Source organism: Stegastes partitus, unplaced genomic scaffold (genome assembly GCF_000690725.1).
Source record: "Stegastes partitus isolate 25-593 unplaced genomic scaffold, Stegastes_partitus-1.0.2 Scaffold2428, whole genome shotgun sequence".
NCBI classification, from domain to species: Eukaryota; Metazoa; Chordata; class Actinopteri; family Pomacentridae; genus Stegastes; species Stegastes partitus.
Window position 1 is genome coordinate 25,701 of NW_007580159.1, and position 23,746 is coordinate 49,446.

The 23,746-nt window shown below is 39.7% G+C and overlaps 1 protein-coding gene across 3 annotated transcripts in view; it reads left to right on the forward strand.

Moving 5' to 3' along the window:
• Nucleotides 1–625: 625 nt before the first annotated feature.
• The window catches only part of pxk (PX domain containing serine/threonine kinase), a 26,197-nt gene continuing 3,076 nt past the window's right edge, over nt 626–23,746 (forward strand). The window contains exons 1-18 of one of the 3 annotated variants that reach the window (XM_008305177.1): nt 626–879; nt 4,329–4,379; nt 5,226–5,273; nt 8,296–8,482; nt 9,093–9,170; nt 10,774–10,847; nt 11,371–11,445; nt 12,657–12,761; nt 13,556–13,657; nt 13,734–13,895; nt 14,067–14,184; nt 14,591–14,669; nt 15,713–15,761; nt 15,839–15,916; nt 16,214–16,300; nt 17,067–17,130; nt 17,576–17,635; nt 19,501–20,139. In XM_008305177.1, the coding sequence (XP_008303399.1) occupies nt 778–879; nt 4,329–4,379; nt 5,226–5,273; nt 8,296–8,482; nt 9,093–9,170; nt 10,774–10,847; nt 11,371–11,445; nt 12,657–12,761; nt 13,556–13,657; nt 13,734–13,895; nt 14,067–14,184; nt 14,591–14,669; nt 15,713–15,761; nt 15,839–15,916; nt 16,214–16,300; nt 17,067–17,130; nt 17,576–17,635; nt 19,501–19,517 (1,536 nt within the window). In that variant the 5' untranslated portion in view covers nt 626–777 and the 3' untranslated portion in view covers nt 19,518–20,139. Of the gene's footprint in view, nt 880–4,328; nt 4,380–5,225; nt 5,274–8,295; nt 8,483–9,092; nt 9,171–10,773; nt 10,848–11,370; nt 11,446–12,656; nt 12,762–13,555; nt 13,658–13,733; nt 13,896–14,066; nt 14,185–14,590; nt 14,670–15,712; nt 15,762–15,838; nt 15,917–16,213; nt 16,301–17,066; nt 17,131–17,575; nt 19,392–19,500; nt 20,140–23,746 lie in introns of those variants that run through there. The other 2 variants (XM_008305178.1, XM_008305176.1) reach the window with 2 other exon arrangements.

Genomic DNA, 23,746 nt, shown 5'->3' on the forward strand with positions numbered 1-23,746 from the left:
AAACAGTGGAAAGTTACAAAATGATAAAAATTAAAATATGAAAAAGAGTTCTATAACATAAATTAAAATCAGTGGAAAAAAACAACTGTCTTTAGATTTTGAAAGAGCAGCAGTATTTCAGTGTTGAGACTATCCTACTTAAATATATTTAGCTAAAAAATAAATAAATCAGTTTCATCACTGAACCTGACAGACCCCACAAACACTCCCAGCTAGCCAGCTGTCATGTACAATAAACCCAAGTGCAATTCATTCATGTAAATATTCTTAAATTTGTGTTCCTAGTATCCTTGTGTTCTTCTGGTTTTCTTGTTTATGTTGTGTATATATAGCTATACCTTGTCTCTTTAATTTATAGTTGTGCTCTGATTTCTTTTCTTACTGTCACTGCTGCTGTGACGTTGCAAATTTCCCCTTGCAGGATTAATAAAGGATATTATATTGGTTCAACTGCTGTATTTTTAAATGTACTTTATGATTTAATTTAATTTAATTTAATTTAATTTAATTTAATTTTTCTTCTCTCTGGACTTTTAGAACAGTTCCTCCTCCAGGCCAGCAGGGGGCGGTGACGCTCCATCACGTGGTTTCCCGAACATCTAATTAGAATAACAAATGAGCCCGATGACGTTTTATCGGAGCTGCGCTTCCTGGTTACGGTGAATCTCGGCTAACCGTTAGCTCCTCCGGGCGGCTGCTGCTCGTCCTCCGCCTCGCCCTCACCTGGTCGGTGACACACGGACGCTCGCATCAGACTTTCGCCGTAAATCCTCCGGGATGTCTTTCCTGGAGAAGCCGGTCCCCGGCAGGCTGCTGCTGGACGACACGGTGCCCCTGACGGCGGTGATCGAAGCCAGCCAGAACCTGCAGTCCCACACGGTGAGTGTTTACTGGACATAACCGCCAGAGAGCCGGTGACAGTCTGTAGGATTCACCGCAACATCATCGTCAGTTTCCGGCTGTGAAGGGGGACGTCTTCGGTGTCGCTGTGTTTAAAATACAGCAAAGTTTTTCCTAAGTGGGCGTTTTAAGTGGCTCGCTGCGTCGCTGGTTCCATCATCGGACACGGCTGTAGAAGCTTCTCTCCTTTATCTTTCTCTGTTAATTATCACATTGACCACAAACCGCCGCTGGACACTGAAGACACTGGAGCTGTAAAACCGTACCTGTGGCCCCTCTCAGTCAGGTGACAGCGTGTTTAACGTGATGCAGCCTGTTAGGGCTGCAGGGTGACTCCATTGTCGGACAGCTGACCCGGGCTCCGTGTCGCTGCCACTGATTAAGCAATTTCCTGCTCAGTAATGTGCTGATATAAACAGGAGCTCTGCGGCATCGAGCCCAATTACACACATTATTCCTTTAAAGACATTAAACAGCTACAGCAAATCCAACTCATACTATTGCGTCTTATTATTCCTTTTTAAATGTTGTTTAATGTGTAGTGTTCCACCAAACTCTGTAACAAAATTAGTAGTTTTTGTTAACCGCTCCTAACGACTGTTTTCTGACTAACACGGTTGAGAACCGGTTAGAAATGTTGAGATTTTAAAAACACAAGCACCTATTTAGTATGTTAACTATCCCGATTTAAAGTAGGAGTGGGTTTGTGCGCATATTTTAATAAAAGTGTAAATTTTAATAAGAAGTCTTTACTGAAATAATAAATACTCGTATTTTTGAACGGAGTTTGGCGCAGCTTGTCACCGCATTAAAACTCAACTGTTTTTAAAGGCAGCGTTACTTTAAACTATTAAAATGTCTCGGAATTCTTGCGGACAATAAAAAGCGATGTTAAAACAAAGTGGTTGTCCACAACCAGATCATGCTAGTAAATAATTCACAGCCGGATGTGTGTCCGATAATGGACGCACCGCTGGTTGGTTTGTTGTTGACAGCCCGGCTGGCATCAGCTGAGCTAGCCAGTTAGCTTAGCGTGCTAATGTCAGGCATCCATCGGTGCTGCTGGTGTTGTTGCTGTAAAACCGAATCATATCGTCCGTAACCCCTCTGGAGACACTAATACTGATGTGTACAGATGTTAGATTTATGTTTTCATATATTTTCTGTATTTTTAATAACACATTACTCAGCTGTTTCTTCAGCTCACAATCAAAACAAACCAAAACAGCAGCTTTCTGTCATTTGGGAAACACTTACTGCAGATTACATGATGCTGAATCTGTCAGAAGACTTCACAGGATTTCTAAACATGGAAACAGCTCCCAAATTGATGCAGTGCTTCATGGACAGGCCTGTGACTATAGTACAGTGATGCTACAGCTCATTAAATGTATTTATATGGCACATTTCCTTACACTTAAGCTCAGGGCGCATTACACTGAAATAAAGTATAATTATAGATATGAGAAACAACAGGAAGAAACAATTACAAGCTGCTGCACTGAAAACAAGAAAATCTAATGAACTCGTCATGTGTGTGTTTATTCCACTGATCTGATCCTTTACAGCCACATTTAGAGTCTGAACATGTAACTCAGATCATTTATAGAAGCATCTTAAGGCGGATTACTGTGGCACTGAGTCACAATGACATTGACGAAGAAAACTGCATTTTAAGGTCCTGTTTTGCCCCCTTTTCAGAAAATTAGTCTCTAATTAGTCTCCAGAAACATGTCTTTTGCTGTGGTATGGTTCATTTCACTGTGACTGTGTAACTCCCAGCTTTAGGGCTGTTTCAGTGGCTTTAAATGCAACTTCAGGATGAAGACTCGTTGACATAAGTGTGAATAAGTGTGTGACAGCAGGACTGTCTTTTGTTTCTCCTCCTCTTTTTTTCTTTTGTGAATATTCATCACTGCTACAAACTGGGAAAAAGAGCGAGCAGGTATCACAGATCAAAGATAAATTGTCAGAAGGCCGATCTGAGGCGTTAAACCTTCACAGCAGCGATGAAATGAAAGTTGTTTTGATATTTTTGTTGTGTCCAGACGTGATCTGAGGACCGGAGCTGTTTACGTTGTAAATAAGTTCAGGATTACAGCAGAACCCTGAGAGTTACGTCACGGCCCGGCTGAGAGGATTAGATTAAAGGAAAATTCCACTTTTGCTCCGCGGTTCTGGTTCTCGTGACCTGACGCTTGTGGAAATGTTGTTACTCAGCAGCTTCGTCGCAGAAACCTGAACAGGCCGGTGAGAGTGAAACGTGTTGTCTGGAGCGTTTATCTGGAGATGAAAGTGAAAGTGTTTGGCATGTTTGATTCAGGTCCATCCTGTTCCTCCAACCTCAGAGCAAGACTGAACTGATAAGGATCTAAAAATAGAAAGTAGTTTATTTCCATTTGACTTAATGTAATGAACATTAATAAACCCTCGGTGACGCTTCACTCTCTGGACTGAATGCTGAGAACTTTTGTTTTGTGTTTTAACTCAATCATTCAGTCAGATTTTATTTACAGAGCACTGCTCATGCAGATGAAATGTAACACAAATGACTTTATAGATAGAACAACATCTTGTTATTAATGAAGGACTCAAAAACACACGAACTGAGGAAATGCTGCCATAAATAACACGTGCAATAAGGAAGATAAGAGAACAGGAAATAAATCAGATGAAGTAAAATAAAATGTCTATTTATAGAAACACAGATAGATATGTAGGTGAAAGGCAAAATAAAAGTCACAATTTCTTAGTACAGGTTAAGAAAATAATAAAAAATAAAGTAATAATACAACGAATATACTAAAATGTGTAAATATGTCAATAAATACAGAAATCAATAAATAAAGTTCATATTAAAGAGAAGACTAAATCAATAAAGATCATATTAAATCAATCAAGTGTCATTTTTCTACATTTTTGAGAAGCAGTTGTAATGAGATGAGGGCAAATGTAAGATTTTTGTTTAAGAAGTTATGATCTGATAACATTAAGTTGTTATTTTACCAGAAAAAACACATTTTTAACTTACAAACAACAAATAAAATGTTGTGATTGGACTGAATCACGTCATTAGATGCAGTTTTTACTTTTTCCTTTTCTAAAAAAAACATCGATCGGCGTTGTTTTGTCCAAAGATGTTCAGTTTGACGACGAAAGAAACCAGAAAATGTTGAAGTTCAAGAAGCTGAAAGTAGAAGCTTGTGACTATTTGCAGATTACTGTCTCAGTCGACAACTAATCAGCGAGTCGTTGTTTGTCTAGTTGTGGCTGATTGGTCTGAGGAAACTGTGACTTTTATTTTTTAAACTCGATGACTTAATTTCTCACGAGCGAATCTAAAATCTTTCAGTGGTTTTAGCTCCTGAGTTTAAATGTTTCTGTGGTGTATTTTCTGAAAGTGTTTTCATGTGTGTGTGTTTCTGCAGGAGTACATCATCCGAGTGCAGAGGGGCGTGTCTTCAGACAACAGCTGGCAGGTAAACGCACCAATCACAGCCTGTTACACTCACCTGGACTTTAGCTCAGTTTTAATCTTAACATCCTGAAAACTGAGTTTACTGTTGAGCTGGAGGAAGGGAAGAAGAATCCTGTTGTTGGAAATGTACATCTATTTATTTTATTGACCAACAATTCTGTGCATAATATAATTAACAGAGGGGATTTATTTCAGCTTGAGAACCTTCATAGAAACATTTATTAAGAAGTGGACATAACGGATGATTTATGTTTCATCCTTCAGACAAAACTCATAAATATTCATTTATTTAGTTTCCTGCTGATTTTGAGTCACTTAAAGCCTCTGAACCCCAAAACCTGCTGGTGGGTTTGCAATGGCATCTTATTTTATTATGAAATGGCAGAAATGACACCATTTGTCAGAGCCACAAACTGTAAAAAATCATCAGAGTTTCTACTTTCCAACGGTCCTTGAACTGCTCATCTGTGACTTTCCATTTGATCCTGAAAGTTAACCAAACCCAACCATAACATTTTTTTTTAGAAAATCCTTTATTCTGCATGTCTTATTTAAAGATTCACCCAAAACAAATCATTTTCTAAAACCTGATTCTGTAAAAAACAAAGAACTGTAGGTGTTTACTTGCTTTCCTGAACAGAAACGTTTGCTTTAGTGCTTGAATGTTGATTCATCTCTAACTTCTCAGAGGTGAACTCAGTTTTAAATTCCTCGTTCCTGCTCAAAACAGTAAAACATGGAGAGCTGAGTGTGATTAAAGCCCTCCATGATGCTGGATGGTCAAATACATTTGTTACACACTGTACTTTAGGGAGGTTAAAGGTGAACTAAAGTGTGTTTGTTGCAGGTGATTCGACGCTACAGTGACTTCGATGTCCTCAACAGCAGCCTGATGGTGAGTTCTACACGTTAAAGTCCTTCTGCTGACATACACGGCTGGAGTCAGAACCCAGCAGCAGCAGCAGAGCAAATGTTTGAATCATTCCTACAGATAACTCGAGTCCACAAGCGCTGACGTTTTTCATGGTATCACAGACAGTGATCGCAGCAGCAGCAGCAGCTCCATGTGTGTTCAGGCTTTTCTCTTTCTTCTGGTCCACGTTGACACACTCCAGCGCTGCGTTGGCCAATCCTTCCTGTCTGAGAACGCGCGCTAACCGCCGGTTGCGACAGTTTTTCTGTTCCCGTGAGAGCTCTGAGCTGCTTTAGCTGCTGCTGTCGGAGGAGTTTTGAGGCTTCGTCTCAGCTGAGATCGGTTTGAGAAGCTGCTGTTTGCTCGCTTCAGCTCATCTCTGCGCATTTTTGTCTATTCGTCCGGCCCTAAATCAGTAACTTAGTTCACTTTTAGAGCGTTTTATTCAAAGTTTCTGATACTTGCCTGAGGAAGAGCTTTTTATTAAAACATCTCTTTGCTGCAAACTTTAACTGTTTATTTTTATAGGTATGAAACTAAATCTTATTAAAGTCTGTCTGAAACTAGTGAAGGATTAAAAGAATAAATAAAATATTGAACAACAATGTGGTTTGAAGTCCTTTAGTGGGTCACAATCTAAATCTAAAGATGGTTAACACTCTGAACTCCAAGCAGCAGTTTCAGTCCTGAACCTTTTACATCTTTTGTGGCTGTTTTGCGTCTTATTTTGGTGATTTTACATCTTTTTGTGTTTGTGTTTTGTGTCTGGTTTGGGTTGTTTTACATCTTTGTGGCTGTTTCGTGTCTACTTTAGGTCCTTAATTTTTTTTTTTTGTGTCTGCTGTTGGTCGTTTTAGGACTTTTTGTAGTTGTTTTGTGTCTCGTTTTGGTCGTTTCACGTCTTTCTGTAGCTGCTTCGTGTCCCACTTTGGTCATCTGACATCTTTTTGTTGTTGTTTTGCACCTTGTTTGGGTTGTTTTACATCTTTTAGTTGTTGTTTTGTGTCTGCTGTTGGTCGTTTTAGGACTTGTTGTAGTTACTTTGTGTCTCGTTTTGGTCTTTCACATCTTAGTTTAGATTTTTTTAGACTTGTTATTTATATTACAGAACATGAGAGAAAAAATCTGGTATTAATCAAATTAATGCATTTTTCCAAGTGTACACAGGTGTTGCCAAATCTGTGCCTCTGCATTAGAATGTAGGTAAAGCTGAATTTCTTTGCTTCCTTATTTGTAAATACTAAAAAAATCCTGGAATCGATAACATAGAGCCTCTGCATGCTGGAGATATTTTACTACCGACGTGTTTAGCTTGTGTCCTCGCTGCTCTGTGGAAACACAGCCGGCAGTTCAGCCGAAAACTATCAGAATTTTTGTCACGTGACTTCTGGTCACAGCCGAGCCACTGATGTCTTTCCTGTTTCAGCGAAAATCGTAGAATTTTTTGTTTTTCGTAGAATCTGGTTCGAGAAAACTGTATATGTTTGGTTTAGTTTTAAATGAGACGTAAAGTGACTGAAGCTCAGATTTGACTGAACAGAACGTTCAATAATCATTCACAGATCCAGGGATTCTCCTTATTGTTGCAGTTTTGTTTTTGTTCACTGGTGTGTTTTGGGATTCAAAAAGGGTTAAAAAAACAGACAGATACTGTGACCTGGGTGCAAGTAGCAAGCTTCCACTGAAGTCCTTGAAGCGGTGCAGCCTGTTGTTCTGAGGAGTTGGACTGATTCGGCGGAGCTGCGTCGCATCAGCGTGACTCCGGGATGTGTTTGTGTTTTTGTGCTTTGGGCCAGGTCACATCATTCCCGGATAACAGGAAGCTTTAGCAGTTTTTCTGCTGAGGTTTCGTCTGCTGATTTCCTGCCTGAGGGGGTCTCACACTGACAACAAACCTCCATCAGCCCCTGGTGTTCGCTCCATGTGCTGTCAAAGCTTCTGGGATATTCTGTCTGAAATCACCACCGGCCTTCTGCTCCCTGATTTACTCACATCTTTACTCTCATGAACTCTGGATATTTAAAATGGTTTAGTTTTGTATTATTGTGACCTGCAGCTACGTGTGGTTCAGAAAACACCACAAGTTCACTTCTGCATTGTTAGTTTTTTAGCTCAAAGACTGAACTTTTCTTGACATCTTCAGCTTTTTGCTCATGTTTGAGCTCAGCCAGAATCTGAGATGCTTTAACCGACTTCTTTGATAATGCAGATTCTAAATAAATGACATGATGAGAAATAACAGTGAACATTTCAGGCTTTTTAAAGGTTTCTGAGATATTGTCGTTCAAACAGCCTCGAATTTCAAAAAACCTGTTGAAAGTGGGTCGACGGGCAGTTTTTAGCGAATGTTTATCTCAAAATGATTCGATATATTGAGCTTAAATTTGACAGATAGCATTTTAAATATCCACAGTTGATGATAAAAGTGTTTGCAAAAGGTCTCTGATGATGTGAGATGGAATAACCCAATGATTTATCATCTGGGGAACATGAAAACATGAATTGAACATAAGAACACATCCGTCTGCTCTCTTTTCTCCAACATCTTTAGAAACACTCACATTTCACGGTATAAAAAAGGAGACTTTTAATGACGGCTTCAATTTTATTTTTTCATAATTCAGCTCGTCTATAGTCAGAGATTTTTTTTCTCCATCTGTTTGTTCAATATTGCTGATTCTGAATTAATGACATGATGAGAAATAACAGTGAATGTGTCAGGTTTTTTTAATCTTTAATAGTTGCTTAGTAGTAGTTAGTTTTCAATGTGCAAAACAACTTGCTGAAGGTGGGTTGATGGGCAGTTTTTTTAAAAAGATTTATCACAGAAATGATTTCATATATGAAGCTAAGATTTCACAACTATCTTCATAAATATCCAGATTTTATGCTGTGAAAATGGTTGAGCAGAAACTGTTGATTTCAGATGAACTGACCGACAGACGGATTTAGTGGCGATAAATGAAAACACATCATTAATAAAACTGCTTGTCTTTGTGTGCAGGTTTGCGGCATCAGCCTCCCGCTTCCTCCTAAGAAGCTGATCGGAAACATGGACAGAGAGTTCATAGCAGAGAGGCAGAGAGGGCTGCAGACCTACCTGGACTCCATTACCCAGCATCCCGTGCTCTGCAGCTCCCTGACCGTCAAGAAGTTCCTGGACCCCAACAACTACTCGGCCAACTACACGGGTCGGTTCCACCTTCAGAAGCTGAACTTTAAAGCTCCTCGTTAACCTGAGTGTGTTTAATATTTACATGTAAAAGATGTGCAGTTTTAAACATTTCTGACTTCAGTGTCTCTGACTGATTCAACAAACACTTTGGTTCACACTAAGTAAGACAGTATTCTTTTTTTTTTGTTTTGACCAAAGTGTGATTATATTTTAATATTTTTCTTGTCAACAAGGAAACATTTTTAGTGTTTGCATTTTTTTTTTTTTTATTCTTGTACAAGAAACTTGAGAAATAGCTTCTTATGATCTGATTAGCATGTTAATAAAATACCAGATTATTAATGAAGTTTAACAAGATAAACAACAAGCTGCTGCTGAAGCTGCATCTGCAACTTAAAAATAAAATATTCAGGAAAAGTAAGCAGTAAAAAAGATCAACTTACCAAAGACCAGACGGTGTTATTTATGGTTTTATGTCACCAGTAATTCACATATCAGGGATTAAAACCCTACAAAGGTTACAGGAAACACAACTTTACTACTTTATCGACAGCAGCTGTTTAAAACGCTGGTAAATATTATTTTGATTAAAGTTCATCGTCCTGGTTTCTGTCTTTTCTCTGCAGAAATCGCCCTGCAGCAAGTCTCCATGTTCTTCCGGTCGGACCCAAAGTGGGAGGTTCTGGAGCCTCTGAGAGACATGGGTGAGACGTTTTTGGGTTCTGTTAAACTTGTGAGATGACATGTGTTGTAAAAAATATGTATATGTTGAACTGAATGGATGAAGGACGAGGAGTTAGAGGGACGGCAAATCTGGGACATGCTAACTATCTAAATATGCTAATCCTCTAATCATGCTAACTGTCTAAATATGCTAACCATCTAAAAATACTAACTATCTGAATATGCTAACCATCTAGATATGCTATCTATCTAAACATACTATCTAAACATGCTAACTATTTGAATATGCTAACTATCTAAATATGCTATTTCAGTATGCTAACAACTAAAAATGCTAACTATCTAAATATGCTATCTATCTAAATATACTATCTAAATATACTATCTGAATATGCTATCTAAACATGCTAACTTTCTACACATGCTATCTAAGCATGCTAACTATCTAAACATGCTAACTATTTGAATATGCTAACTATCTGATCATGCTATCTATCTAAATATACTATCTAAATATGCTAACTATCTAAACATGCTAACTATGTTAATTTGCTAACCATCTTAACATGCTATCTAAACATGCTATCTAAATATACTATTTAAACATGCTAACTATCTAAACATGCTATCTATATAATATCTAAATATGCTAACTATCTGACTATGCTAACTATCTAATTATACTATCTAAACATGCTATCTATTTTTACATGCTAACTGTCTAAACATGCTAACTAGCTACGTATCAGTGTTCCTCCAGAATCACAGCCTCCTTATTCTCAGCTGTTTGATGCATTCAGACAGTTTGTACATTAATTGAACCCGACTGAGTCATTTGGACGTCTGAAGCCTTCAGACTGTGACTCCTGGTTCTCACTGCAGCTGAAGTTCGCTGCTCGTTTGTTGTCAGCTGATTATGTCGCATGTGAACAGACCCAAAAGTTGTTTTCATCTTTTTTCATCCAGCCATGTGTTGTTGTGCATCCTGCAGTTAAACTTCCATCCATTCATCATCTCTAATTTGATTTTGTTCTCCCACATTTTTTGCCTTTGGAAATAAGCAAATTGAGTAATGGGATGATTAAAACATCCACAGTTATCTAATATGATCCACAGTTGGTTTAAACCGTCTGAACTCCAAGCTGGAGGGTTTCTTTGCTCCTTCACTGGTGCTTCATTTTTCTCTTCAATATAAAGTCCTACACCTCAGTGGAAGCAGAACAACCATGAAGAAGGAGAAAGAACTCAGAAAAGAAACCAGAAAAAATTAACTTTTTCTTTGAGTCTGTGTAGTTTGTGCTCAGTGAAAATTATATGTAGCGCTTAGCCACGATGCTAATTATTATAACCGCAAAACAAAAGTCTGTTTGAGCATTTAATCGTCTTTAACTGAAGAACTTTGGCACAAACTTCTGGTCCAGCTAGAAAAACTGAAGCCAAAGCAGCAAAATCCCTCCAAGTGTTTAATTAAACTAGTGAGAAATTCAACTTTTCGCTTCATAAACGATGATGTTTAGTGTCACAGTAAGGCCACACGCTGCTTTAAATAAAGTTAAACGTGTCTACCGTGGAGCTCTTCCTGGCAGAGCCTCAGACGACCTGACTTGCTGTTTGTTTTTTCAGGCTGGAGGATCAGGAAGAAATATTTCTTAATCAAAAACAAAGAGCAGCCCAAAGAGAGATACCTGCTGAGCTGGGTGAGTGAAGCACAGACACGGTGCATGTGACGGTTCACGCTTATAAAACCGGTTTTACTGATCAAATACATGCAAAAACATTTTAAAACACACATCTGGTGAGTGTGATTCTGTCGCCGCGTGAATGAAACGATCAGTTTGACTGAATTCCAGCGATTTTAAACAAAACTTTTTATCTATAAATACTGAATAAACATCGTCTGACCTCTGCTCAGATTATTTTTATCGTTTGAATGAAGGTCAAGAGCTGAAAAATCCAACTGTCTGAAGTGGATTTCTTCACATTTGGGTTTCTCACAGCCTCCTTCAACTGTAAATGTAAACTGAGTCTATAATTAACTGGAGGGTTAAAGTCACGTTATTGTTCCTGAAGGATGTTTCTGAAAGTACGGGACTTAAATCGAGTGTTTTTCCTGAGCTGCGTACAATCGGAAGAAAAGAAACCGATCATGAAAATCTAAAAATAACATTTTCTTTTAGACATAAAATGAATATTAAACATAAACTCTGTGTTTGTTTGCAGGTGGATCTGGGTCCTGATAAGTTCCTGTCGGATAAAGACCTTCAGTCTGCTATGAAGCTGCTCACCGGCCTTTCTGTACGTACACACTGTAAACAATCTGTGGCTCATACATCTGAAAAAAGTCACCACAACGTCACCCAAACTGATCCAGAATCAGAGTTTTAAGAGTCTGCTTTGAACCCTACGACACTGGAGTTCAAAAATCCTGAAAAGAAATCCTCACTAATTATTACACATTTGTTCACAAAGCAGATGTTTTCAAAGCTCTTTTTCTCCAGAGAGCAGGAGAGACCTGACGAGGATTTTGCTGTTTGTTGCCTAAATCAGCAACAAGCAACAAGATCGTCTCCAGAATGTGCAGCAGCAAACCTCGAGTCAAATATAAAAGAACAGCATGACGAAGGAAAATGTTTTAATATCGCCAAGGTAGTCGAGCACAGTTCTGCTGGGAAAATATTGTCTGGTTTTTATTACACCGCTGCAAAAATGGAGGGCGATAACGGTGGAGGTTGGACTCTGTGTGGGAGAAATGATGAGAAATGACTTCCATCAGGTTATTGTGTCCTCTCTGCAGGAAGCTCATAAACATATAAATAATACATCTGGAGCTGACTTTCTTTGGTAAACAATTTGTGGTTTTTGTTTTGAAGGATGATAAGAAAAACTGGAACAAATACGGTTGTTAGATTATTCATCCTCCAAGTCTGAAAAGAAGCGTTTCTCTGCATTTGGACGAACATTAAAGCTGTTAGTTCAGACTTTGGCTGACTTGATTGAGTAACTGAGTGAGAATAAAATCTGTATTTATTGCTTTAATGCATCTGGCAGCTTCAGTTGTTGTTTAGTTATTTCAGGTGAAAGCTTCTCATGTTGAACTGTAAATAAAATAGCTTATGAAAGTAAAGGAAAAGCCAGAATACACAGAGGTTATTAAACGTATTGTAATAAGGTTTATTGTCAGTGTGCATAATGAATTCTTGCAGCAGTACGATGCAGAATGATTAATGTAAAAAACAAAAAATGCAAGCCTAAATAAATGTATTATTTACACTCTAACTCGCTCTTCTAATCTGAAATCAGCGAACCAAAAACATCCATCATGAGCTGTAAAACCTGAGCGAGCTGATGTATTTTTATATAAGCATTTAGAATAATACAGCTTGTGATGAATCTGGCGACGTACAAACCGGCTAACTCCTGCTAAAGTCAACTCATGTCAGTGTAAGTCTCCCCGTAGACGTTTAGTTCCAGTTACTGACCGTCAGTGACTCGACTCTCCTCCACAGACGCCGTATCTTTGCCCGCTGTTGTTCTCCAGCACCAGCGAGTCTTCAGCTCTGCTCATCAGACCCTTCAGCGAGAGAGGATCTCTGAGAGACCACATCTGTAAGGTACGCCGAGGCTCTGAGCTCCAGAGTAAACCTGCACCACGAAGCAGGTTCAACGTGTCCGGGCTTTCTTTGTGTACAAACCTAAAGCTTGCGATGATGCTGTCAGACGGTTATTTTGTTAACCAGGTTTTCATCAGGTCTTTAAACGCATCATGTGACTCTTCTTCCGCATAATATGGACCAATCGTGTGTCGCCTACTTCAGTCAGCAGGTTGTTTAAATGTAGAGCTACGAGGAGTATTAATGACGCTAAAAAGCAGCGCTGCTTCTGGAAATGATGAATAATCGTGTGTCGATCGATGCAGCTGCTGATTTCTAACCGACTCCTGCACATGAAGGCTGTTAAACTTCATATATTTAAACCTGATGTTGCATTAAAGGCCATTCAGGTCAGACTCTGTCCCATAATGCAGGAAATCACTTTAATTTCTGGCCAAATCAAAATGAAATTAATGTTATTGATTGAATATTCTCTGTGATAAATACCAACACATGGCAGCAAATCAGGAACAAACGTTAAAACATATTTTCTGAAACACAGACTCAGTGCATGTTGGTTTCCAGTGGTTTAGTTTGCAGCTTTGTTCAGGGGGAACGTAAAGCTCAGCTGAGAAAGACTTTCTCAGGTCACGTCTTACCCTGACGATAAAGAACAGACTATAAACATACTGCTGAGGGGTTTAAATGTGTTATAATGTCCCGCTTTTCTGTTTCTATGACTCATTTCCATAAGCGGTGTCTCTTTAATCACCTGTTTTTGAAAGTACTCGACTGCTTCTCCGTCCCGTCTGCAGGTGAAGCCCAGAGAGAGCTACCTGAAGAAGTACTGCAACCCCAAGAAGAGTCAAGGCCTCGAGCTGCCGCACGTCAAACTGTACGGACGTCAGATCCTGGAGGTAAACGAGCATCCGCAGGAAAACCAACCGAACGCCCGTCAGAGCGTCACTAAACTGCCCCTGTGTGTCTGTTCAGGGCCTGAAGCTGCTCCATGACGGCGGCGTGGTCTTCGGCCACCTGCACGCGTCCAACGTCATCGTGGACGAAGGCGTGTGCCGGCTGACGGACGTGGAGAACGGCATGCTGGGAGTTCCCTCAGCGCTGCGACCGGCCTTCACCCAGCTCAGGAAGATCAACGTACGGATGAGTCTGCACACACGTGCTTCTAATTCTGAAATGATTGATTTAAAAAAAGAGTTCTGGGGTAAATTCTCTCGTGTTTCTGATTCTGCGTCGGCCACAAATGTACAAACGAGCTTCGTGGTTTGAAGGTTTAAGAGACAAACTTGTATGTTTTTACATTTCCAGACCACAGAGAGCATCGACGTCTTCTGCTTCGGACATTTACTGTACGAGATGACGTACGGCCGGCCGCCGGACAGCGTCCCCGTCGATCAGTTTCCTGACGCCCCATACACAGCCGTGGGTCCGTAAATGCACCATAAAAACACACATACATAGAATATTAATAACAGTAAACAATAACTACTACAACAATAATAACAGTAGAAACAATAATGATAAATAATAACAATAGAAACAATAACAACTAAAACAATAATAATGCAGTAATGAAGTGTTTTAAAAAAGGACGTTGATTTAAACATGAGGGACCCTGAAGTCAGCCTCAGATTTAAACCCTCGGCTTCACTCAGAAGTTATCAAAGGCTCCAAACAGCCTCACATGGGTTCAGAGCTCCGGGCCAGAACCTGATGAGCTTCAAATCGGTTCTAAAAGGACATTTGTACACACAGAGACCTCTTTGCTCCTCCAGACGTTCTGATTCTGTTACGATGGTCGGTTACTCATCATGTGCGTTTGTGTGTTTCAGTGCCGGTGCTTCAGTCCATTCTGTCCACAGAAGCCTGTAAGAGCAGGATGCCCACCGTGTCGCAGCTCATCCAGTCACCGTGAGTTGGCTTGTAGCCTCCGTCTGTATCCAGGATGTGTTTTTGTTATCTGGCTTCACTAAACCTAAACTCGGGATGAGCGGCTTTACAAAGCTGGTTTTCAGCTCGGTGAGTCAACCAGGCCAGCACATAATACAAACCAAATGAACACAACAGCAGCAGCCAAAGCAGGAAGTAGAGCTGTAAAGACACTGCAGACTGTGTGACTGTTAGCCGGCTTTATCAATACCTGTTTTAGCTTTATTTAAATCTTGAGGAACCATTGAGGACAAGCACTGATTTACAGTGATGTGAAATAAAAGGCAGCAATCACTGAGGCAAACATTAAAGATGTTATTGATTATTTAAGACAAATCATTTGGGTGTGAGCAGATCTGACTGTCGTTGCAACTGTATTTTCTAATCGTGTTGCTCTAATGTCTTTTTTTGAAGCCTGTAAGACGGTTTTTATCGTTTCATCTGCAGCCCAGACGGCGTTCGACTGTCACAGGAGCAAGAAAAAGAACAAATAATTCACAATTCAAACTGTTATACTGGTAGTAAGGTCAACAAAGCAGGCTGGGTTTTTTTTATTGATTTATGTCAGACGTGCAACAAAACCATAATGGTAAAAAAACATAAAAGAAAATCCATCACAAAATTTTACAATAAAGTTTTTTAAAGCGAGTTTAACTTCAACTTTTTCCAGCGACGTGTCGAAGCGTCTCACATCTTACTGTTTCCTGTTAAGTAAAGAAACCCTCAAAACATCTTTACTGGTTCACATTCATGTATTTTACAAGCAGTCTTTATTTTCTTTTGTACGTTTTCTTAAATTGTACCCACTCTTCCTCAGGTTTACCGCACATATTTCCTTTTAATCCACAGTTTCCCAAACCTTACATAGTGCTTGTTATATTTGCGTGACTGCAGCGACATAGATCTGTGCGTCTGTCTGTGTTCTAATCAGCACGACAGAATAGAAGTTTGGTTTCACGGTCAACAAAATAATACCAGCATCGCACAACGAACGTCATCTTTTTCTGGCTTTGTGTGTCTTACAGGCTGTTCAGTGACGTCCCGCTTCAACACTCAGAGAAACTCCAGATCAAGGTGAGAAGCTCGCTTCAATGTAAACGCTAAAATCGGCTTTTTAAAAGGCACATATCTGAAGTTTTCCGCTCCTCCAGGTTCCCAGCAGGCTAAAGGAGGCGCTGAAGACGGCGAAGGAGAGCCTGGAGAAGAGGCTGCACGAGGAGCAGAGACTGGTGGGTCCACGTTGGCATCGTTTGTGCTTCAACATGACGAAGAATTAATGAAATACTGATCTAAAGATTTTCCTCTTCTGGTGCTGCATGTGCAAAAAGTGTTTTTCTGGATGTGCGATTTCAAAATTCGTATCTAAAACTGGTTTATTTGATAGATTTTTGATTAATACCAAATGTTTTTTAGACCTTCGTCACTGCAGCGTGAACATGTAGCTGTAGTCGGACCATCAGGGTCACAGCGGTGGCGGTTCTCATTCCCTAAAGTCCAGGATGACGTGCGTTTTTGTCTGATCGCAGCTCCACCAGCACAGGAGGCTGACCAGAGCTCAGTCTCACCACGGCTCAGAGGAGGAGAGGAAGAGGAGGAAGATCCTGGCGAGGAAGGTCAGTAGAATACACAACAAGGCAAAATACCGTCAACAAGCTCTGACCCTCTGAATGCCACAAAAAAACGTTTAAAAATGCATGTTAGTGTTTTAAAAATCGGCCAAATTACACAATTTATCAGCCAGAAAAAAAGAGGAAATTACTGGATGTTCAACTTTCCGACAGTCCTTGAACTACACATCTGCCACATCTGTTGTTCCAGATCCAAGCTTTAAAGTGTTGTTTCATCAAAATCACTTTATTCCACACGTCTGATTTGAAAATTTACCAAAAACAAAAGATTTGTCCTGAACAGATTCTGTAAAACAACAGATTCTGCACTTATCTGCCCGACTGACGTACTGTTGAGTTTATAAAGTGAATCAGATCTGAGCTTCAGTTCATTATATTTCATCAAACTCTCTTTATTCTACACGTCTCGTTTAAAATGACGCAACGAGGAAGCTATTAGTGGCTCAGCTGTCACATGATTAAAACTTTAGGAACTATTTGGTTGAACTGCAGCCAGTGTTTCTACAGACAGAAGACATTTCTGAGTTCTCGCTCCTCCTTCACTCTGTTTCTATAGAGCTGCAGGACTTTATGTTGCAGTGAAAAATTAACCACAGTGAAGAAAAATGAGACGGGAGCAAATAAACACCCCAAAACTGCCGAGTGTTCAGAGGGCTAACTGCTGTCATTTGTTTGTGTATTAAGGAGAGCAAACCTCAACTCTTTTAAGGTGTTTACAGCCTAAAACAAAGTCGTGTTTTTGTGTTTGCAGAAGTCCAGACAGTCGGCTTATGAAAACGAAGAGGACGCCTCCGTCAGAAACAACAACAACTCTGGTACGTCACAGATACTGTCAGTCTGTCAGAAAACAGAGGCGGGAAGCAAATACTGAGTCCTCTAAGTTAGCTAATTAGCATGCCAGCAAGTCTTTTGTCCATGCTAATTAGCAAAAACATGAAGGCTAATGAGTTGGCTAGTTAGCTATATGGGTTTTTTTGTTGTTTTATTTATTTTCTTTATTTATTCGGTGAGTCTGACAGTACTTACAACATGGCAAAACAGAGTTAACACTCTTATATTAAATTAAATAGATTGGCTCGATGACCTAATTATACTCCACTATTTGTTCAGGACTTCAGATTCTTATTCTTCTTGTGTTTATGCGACCAATCATTCAATAATTGATCGGAGAGGAAAAATAATTCTCTGAACTTGATATAGATCCAATTTCAAGTACTTTTTAAAAACAAAATTAAAATGGTTCCGGATGCTGTTTTTCAGGTTCTGGAGCCAGTTCTCCTCCCACATGTCCTTCCTCCCCAACACCTCCATCCACCACAGGTAAGTCCGTCTGTCCTCTCACCTGTCTGATAAGCCTTACGTCCATCTGTCTCTCCTCCCATCAGTCTGTCTGTCTGTCTGTCTGTCAGGTAAAACCCAGCACACTGCCGGGTCTGCATTGTGTCTGATCAATAACAGCATCTTCATCCTGAATTTCTCAGCGTTCATCTTGAATTTGCATGTGTGACACGAGGACTGATGTTTTAACTCGTCTGTCTCTGTCTCCTCTCTCATCCTGTGGTTTTCAGACAGGTATCTGTCTCTGCTCTACTGTGTCTTACTCACCTTGTCGTGACTTTAGGTAGCTGGACTCAGGGCGGGAAACATGCCCGTTTTATTTTACATGTCAAAGTTTAACGCTGGTGTTACTTTATATTTTTCTTACTGATATAAAAAACAAAGCGCCATGTGCAGACCTGAGCATTGTGTCAGTGCTTTGACTTCTTTGTGACGGCATGAAAATCCTTAAAAATGTCAGAAATATCGCTTTGTTTAAGAAAAAACTCAATAATTTCATACATGCATTTAAATACGGGGTGTGTTAGCAGAGCGAAGGATTCACAGCGTACGCAGACGTTAAGCTGGGCTGTGATATTTCTAAATAAAATGAAATATTTAAAGTAATTTGGACCAGAACCAGGCAATCTGTCGAGCTCTGGTTTAATTTTCCACAAGTGAAAGTCGGGTCTAATATAAAAACACAGAGCATGAGCAGCTTTTGTCTTTTATCGGAGCGAGTTTTGTAAAGTGGGTTGAAGTTTGATATTGACCTGAGCGCGAGGAGCTGAAATTGCTCTCATTGTAGCTAGATAATACAATAGACATATTTATGTAGGGGTAGAAATATCTTTGATGGTGTCAGTGCTACCACTTGCAACAACGCTAGGCTAACGCTACAACTAAGAGACTTTCATTCATTCCTATTGCTAACGCTACCATCTCTTTGAAGTGACGTTAACTGAATAAATCTGCTCTAACTGACAGAAACATCTCTCCAGAAGAGCAACCACCAATTAAAAACTGAACGGGAAGCACAGCCGCCAATTGCTTTCACGGTAACGGCTAGCGGCTAAGTTAGGAGGCGACTGGAAAACAATAATAATGCTTTAAGATCTGGGTCCTGGTGGACGATAACGTAGAAGAATAGTGGAAGATTGGGGGAAAAAACTGAGAACAGCAGCAGATATAACCGCAGGAGACAAACTTATTGATCATCACATGATGCTCTGACATCATCACTGCTAACGATACTGTACCCATTTAATTATAGTGATCCTTATTAATGAAATAGTTAAATTAACAGCATGTGAAAAAAGGAAAACTGTCATTTATAACACCCCGCCTTGATTGGCCCCATTGATTACCAATAATCAGTATTGGTGTCTGCCCTGAATACAACATAAAGCTCTAATGTTTTAAACTCTATATTCACAGACAGGAAGATAAGATGATCCTTTATTCATCCCACAGTGGGGAAATTTGCAGCAAAGATAGAACAAACATTTAAGGAATGTGAGAAAAAAAATAAACCATAATATGCATGAGAGAAATACTGAGAGAAGCATTAATATTGTACTAGTTAGGAATCGCTGGTTTGGCTCCTTTCATGGATTTCTGACAAAAAGAAAAATATAAAACATCACCAGATCTTTACAACAACGTGACACAAAAAGTCAGTTTCCTGCCCTGCTATTAGCGTCTCCTCTGTCCTCCTCTCCTCGTTTCCTCTCCTTGTTTCCTCTCCTTGTTTCCTCCTGCTCTTCCTCCTCTCCTGGTGATACTGTGTAAATACCGGTTGGTCGATTGAACAGATAACCTTCATCTTCCTCTTCTTTCTTCCTCCTCCCGTTCCGTCTCCACCATAGAGCATGCTCCATTCTGACCGTGTCTTTGGGTAAAGTAAACGATATAATTATAATGTTAATGTTAATGATGATGATGATGATGATGATGAAGCTCCCCGGTGGTTTTTAAAGCTGCCATACACCCTGAGTTCACAGCAAGCTCTCAAAAACCTGCCTCGCGTTTGTAAATTCTGCAGTTCCTCTCCCAGACGTTCGTATTTCTCCGAAAGCGTCACAAACGTAGCGAGACATTTTAACAGTGGTAAACGTGGAGAGAGTTCTGCTTCAAGAACCTCACAAGGTTCTTCATCACCTCAGTCCCAAAACGTTCTCCAGACTGAGACCTCGGCTTCTTGGACAAAACATCAACGCTCACTGTTCATTCTGGTCTCGTCTGTTGAGCTCCACAGTCAGGAGTTTAGAACGACGGTGATGAAAAACAACCAAGTACATTTACTTCAGTACTGCTCTTAAATAGGGTTTTGAGGTATTTGTACTCGATTACACCCATTTTCTCCAAATTTGTTCTTCTCCTCTAAAAAAAAATAAAAGTAAAAAAACAATAAAAATCTGGCAGCAGTGGAGCCTCACAGCAGAAGTTAAACGGTGGAAGTCTGTGAAATTATAAAAAACTGTAAAAACTGTGAAATTAACGGTAAATATCTGTAAAATAATAAAACTTTTACTAAATTTAAATGCAATAAAACTGTCATTTATGGTCAAACATTTTAAAAGAACAAATTACTATTTGTTTCAATTTTTTTTATAGTCAAAAGCTGCTATTTCTATCACTTCACAAGATATTATTTTTAATTTAACACCAAAAATCTGTAAAAATAAATAAATAATAGTTCAAGAAAACCACTTTCCATTTTTTTACTCCTTAACAAGCAAATATTTTATTTAAAACATCTGTAGATTAGTAATGTTTTTGTTGATTTTAAGTACAGTTTTTAAAAAATGTGGTTTCAAATTCCAGTTAGATTTTTTAGGGTTTTTTTTTAGTTTTTTTTTACAGTGAAAATGTAAAATATGTTTTCCTGCGATTTAACTAGATGTCAGTAATTTAACAAATCAGGGGGAAAGACCTTTACTTCGCATTAATCTGACAGACTAAATTAGTTTTCAGATTTAGTTTAATAATACAAAATGTAATTAACAAATAAATGATGTCATGTTATTGATTAGGATAAAACTTAATTGGTCCGTGCAGCAGATCAACTTTGTAAAGTAGATAAATAACCCTCTAAGTTCCAAACGTTTTCTTAGTTTTAATAACATTATTATTTTCTGATTGTAATCTTAGATCAGGTTTCGTTTATCTGACAAAATAAAGTCACAGTTTTATAATAAATATATATTTTATCTCCTTTATCGGCTCCAACATCAACACATCAATGCATCAGTAATTACCAGTAATATACATTAACTTTAATATATATCTTTCTATATAATACATACTTTTACCTTTAGATATATTTTGGCGCTAATGCTTTTCCACATTTACTTAGATATACATTTAAATGCAGAACTTATACCTGTAGAAGTATTTCTGCACGTTTGCTTTTGCACATTGATGCTTTTTATTTAAATAGAACGTCTGAATGCTTCTTCCACCTTTATCGGACAAATTGGAGTCGCTTTTTACAAGAAATCTTAAACATGTACTGCAGATTTTAGGTGTTTATTTAGAATTTTTGAGCGCTGCCAGCGATAATACTATAAAACCCTGAGCTGGTGAAAGCTGATCCAATCCGTGACATTTTACGTATAAAATCAGAAATTAAACATTATAAAATCTTTAGGGGAAAAAGAAGTAGAAAACATACAGGTGTAAACTTAATTTTTTTTACTCTCGTAAGAAAAAGCGTCCTCCTAGCCTGAGCTGCGTCAGAGGGAGGTCATGTGATCGCTCCGTCTGGGCTCCGATTGGCTGATCCTGCACTGCTTGCCTGCAACAGGGTGTTTGCGCATCTTTACAAAAACCTCACAATCTGCAACGGTTCCCAAACGCTCGGCGCCGGTTCAGACCGACTGCTGGCGTTGGAGATTGTGATGCATCGGTTATGTCCCTCTGCCTGGTCAGTCTGTCTCAGCATGTCTGCCTGTCCGTCTCTCTGGGGGTCAACCAGGACACATCACTGGTTTTTGTTCCTTTCTGTGATTTTCTGGTTTCCTTTGCTCCTGTCGGGTTCCCTCTCAGCCTCGCAGAGCTGCTCCTCAGGTCACCACATGCTTCCATGAAAACACTTTGGAGGTTTTCCATTTTTTTGTTTGAGCTAATATTCAGATAATTCTTTGTCCACAAAGATCTCAAAGTTTCTGGTGAATGCGGACTCACACAGAGGAACCATGGAGGGTCTAGCTGTGGACGCTGCTGAAGAATCATCTGAATATTACATGAAGCATCCCAGGAGGTCACTGTGGCTGCCAAACGTAATGAAAGTCAGTCTTCGTTGTTCCGTCCTGGAGAAAATCCGTCACCGCTGCAGACGTCGGTGCTTCTGCAGCCGTTTAAATCATTAAAATACGATTCACCACAACTGGAAAACATACGGGTTAATCCACCTTCGTTAAACGTGCGCTGACGGGTTCCTCCAGGTCCGTCCGTCCGTCCATCCGACCGACGGCTGCTCTTTCATTACGTTGCAGATTAACCCACCGTGCAGTCACACAGCAGTTCCAACTGCTGGCCTCTGCTTGCCCCCCACGTGTTCCCTCAGCGTTCTGCTTCTCTGCCTGTGGTTCCTTTCAGTTTGCAGATGTGGCACAGCTGCAGGAGATGCAGCGGGTTTAGGTTCAGTCCACCGTCAGTTCCACTCGAGGGCAGCGCGGCAGCTCCACGGGAGATAACCGGCTGCAGCGCCTCGTTTCCACATAACTCTGTGTCCGTATCTGGACCGACCCAACTCCATTCATTCCTGTGGGAGCCTTTGGCGTCTCCAATGTGTTTGCTGAACGTCTACGTTTGTTTTCCTGATCAGAGGACCCGAGCTCTAGTGGTTCATGTGTCCTGTAACCAAATATTTCACAATCAGTCAGTCACAGTTTACTTTTAGAGCATTTTTTGTAATAAAAATTAAATATAACACAAACTGCTGTACACATGAAAGTAATAAAAATGCAGTAAAACAATGCAAATACACCAACATCATGGTGTAAAGACTCTGAAGCACAGGGACTGAGGAACTGAGGAGTTACAATCCAGAATAACGCCTGCAACGAGGAAGCACCAGATGAAATCAAATAAAAACACATTTCTAAGAAATTTAACAAAATAAAGTACGATATCTATGAATAATGCGCTGAAACAGACGACCTACTCAGCAATGAAAGCTTCTGATTCTGATAGGAAAAGGACAACATTAATAAAAATAAATAGAATAGTGAATAAATGGAGAAACCAATAAACAAAATTTGTTCTGGAAAGAGTAATAAATAGATAAAAATCCATCAAATCAATAGAAATCCCGACATGTGGCAGGAAAACCTCCGTATTTGTTCCTCTTCATGTATTGTTGATCCAATTTTAGTGGCTTTGTGAACATAATCCATAAAACTGGACGATAGAAACCTCTGAGTAGTTCCCATCCGTCTGTAATGAAAAGCACGCCCTCGCATTGAACACCAGGGGGCGCAGTTTGCATATTATACGGATTTACAGACGCCAAAGAACACGATGTGAAAACGAGGCGTGAATCTCAGAAATATTTAAGCAGATATACTGATGATTAAATCACACCCAATGTAATGTTTTTACTGTAAGAACCACTGAACCTCCGTATCTCTAACCAGGCTTGCGTCTCGAATTTCGCTTCTTTTGGCGTAAACGTTGGTAACGGTTGCGTTGAACTGACGGTGGATTGAGTTCAGCCTGAACACTGGTGAGCAGGTGCTGCTTTCACAAAGATAAACTCTCTAAAGAAGCCACAGAAGACAGAACAGTATTGGTACCACCTTGTTGTAACTCAGCCTTAATAAAGGGACCTGAGGCTGTAATTAATGAGTTATTACTGATTAATAAGCCACTTACTAGACATGAGGCTTGTGGTGAGCTTGAGTTAAAACCCAAATGATAATCAGTGATTGGATAAGCCATGACTTATAACCCCTTATAACTGATAACTTCTTTAAAAGTGGTACCAAACTATGGTCTGCTGGTGTGATTTGAGTAGAAAGACTCCGACCAGAGGACCCCCTCTACTCCAGTTATCTTTGTGCAGCCAGCTCCTGAGGAAGCTTACAGTACCTATAGAAAGTATTGAGC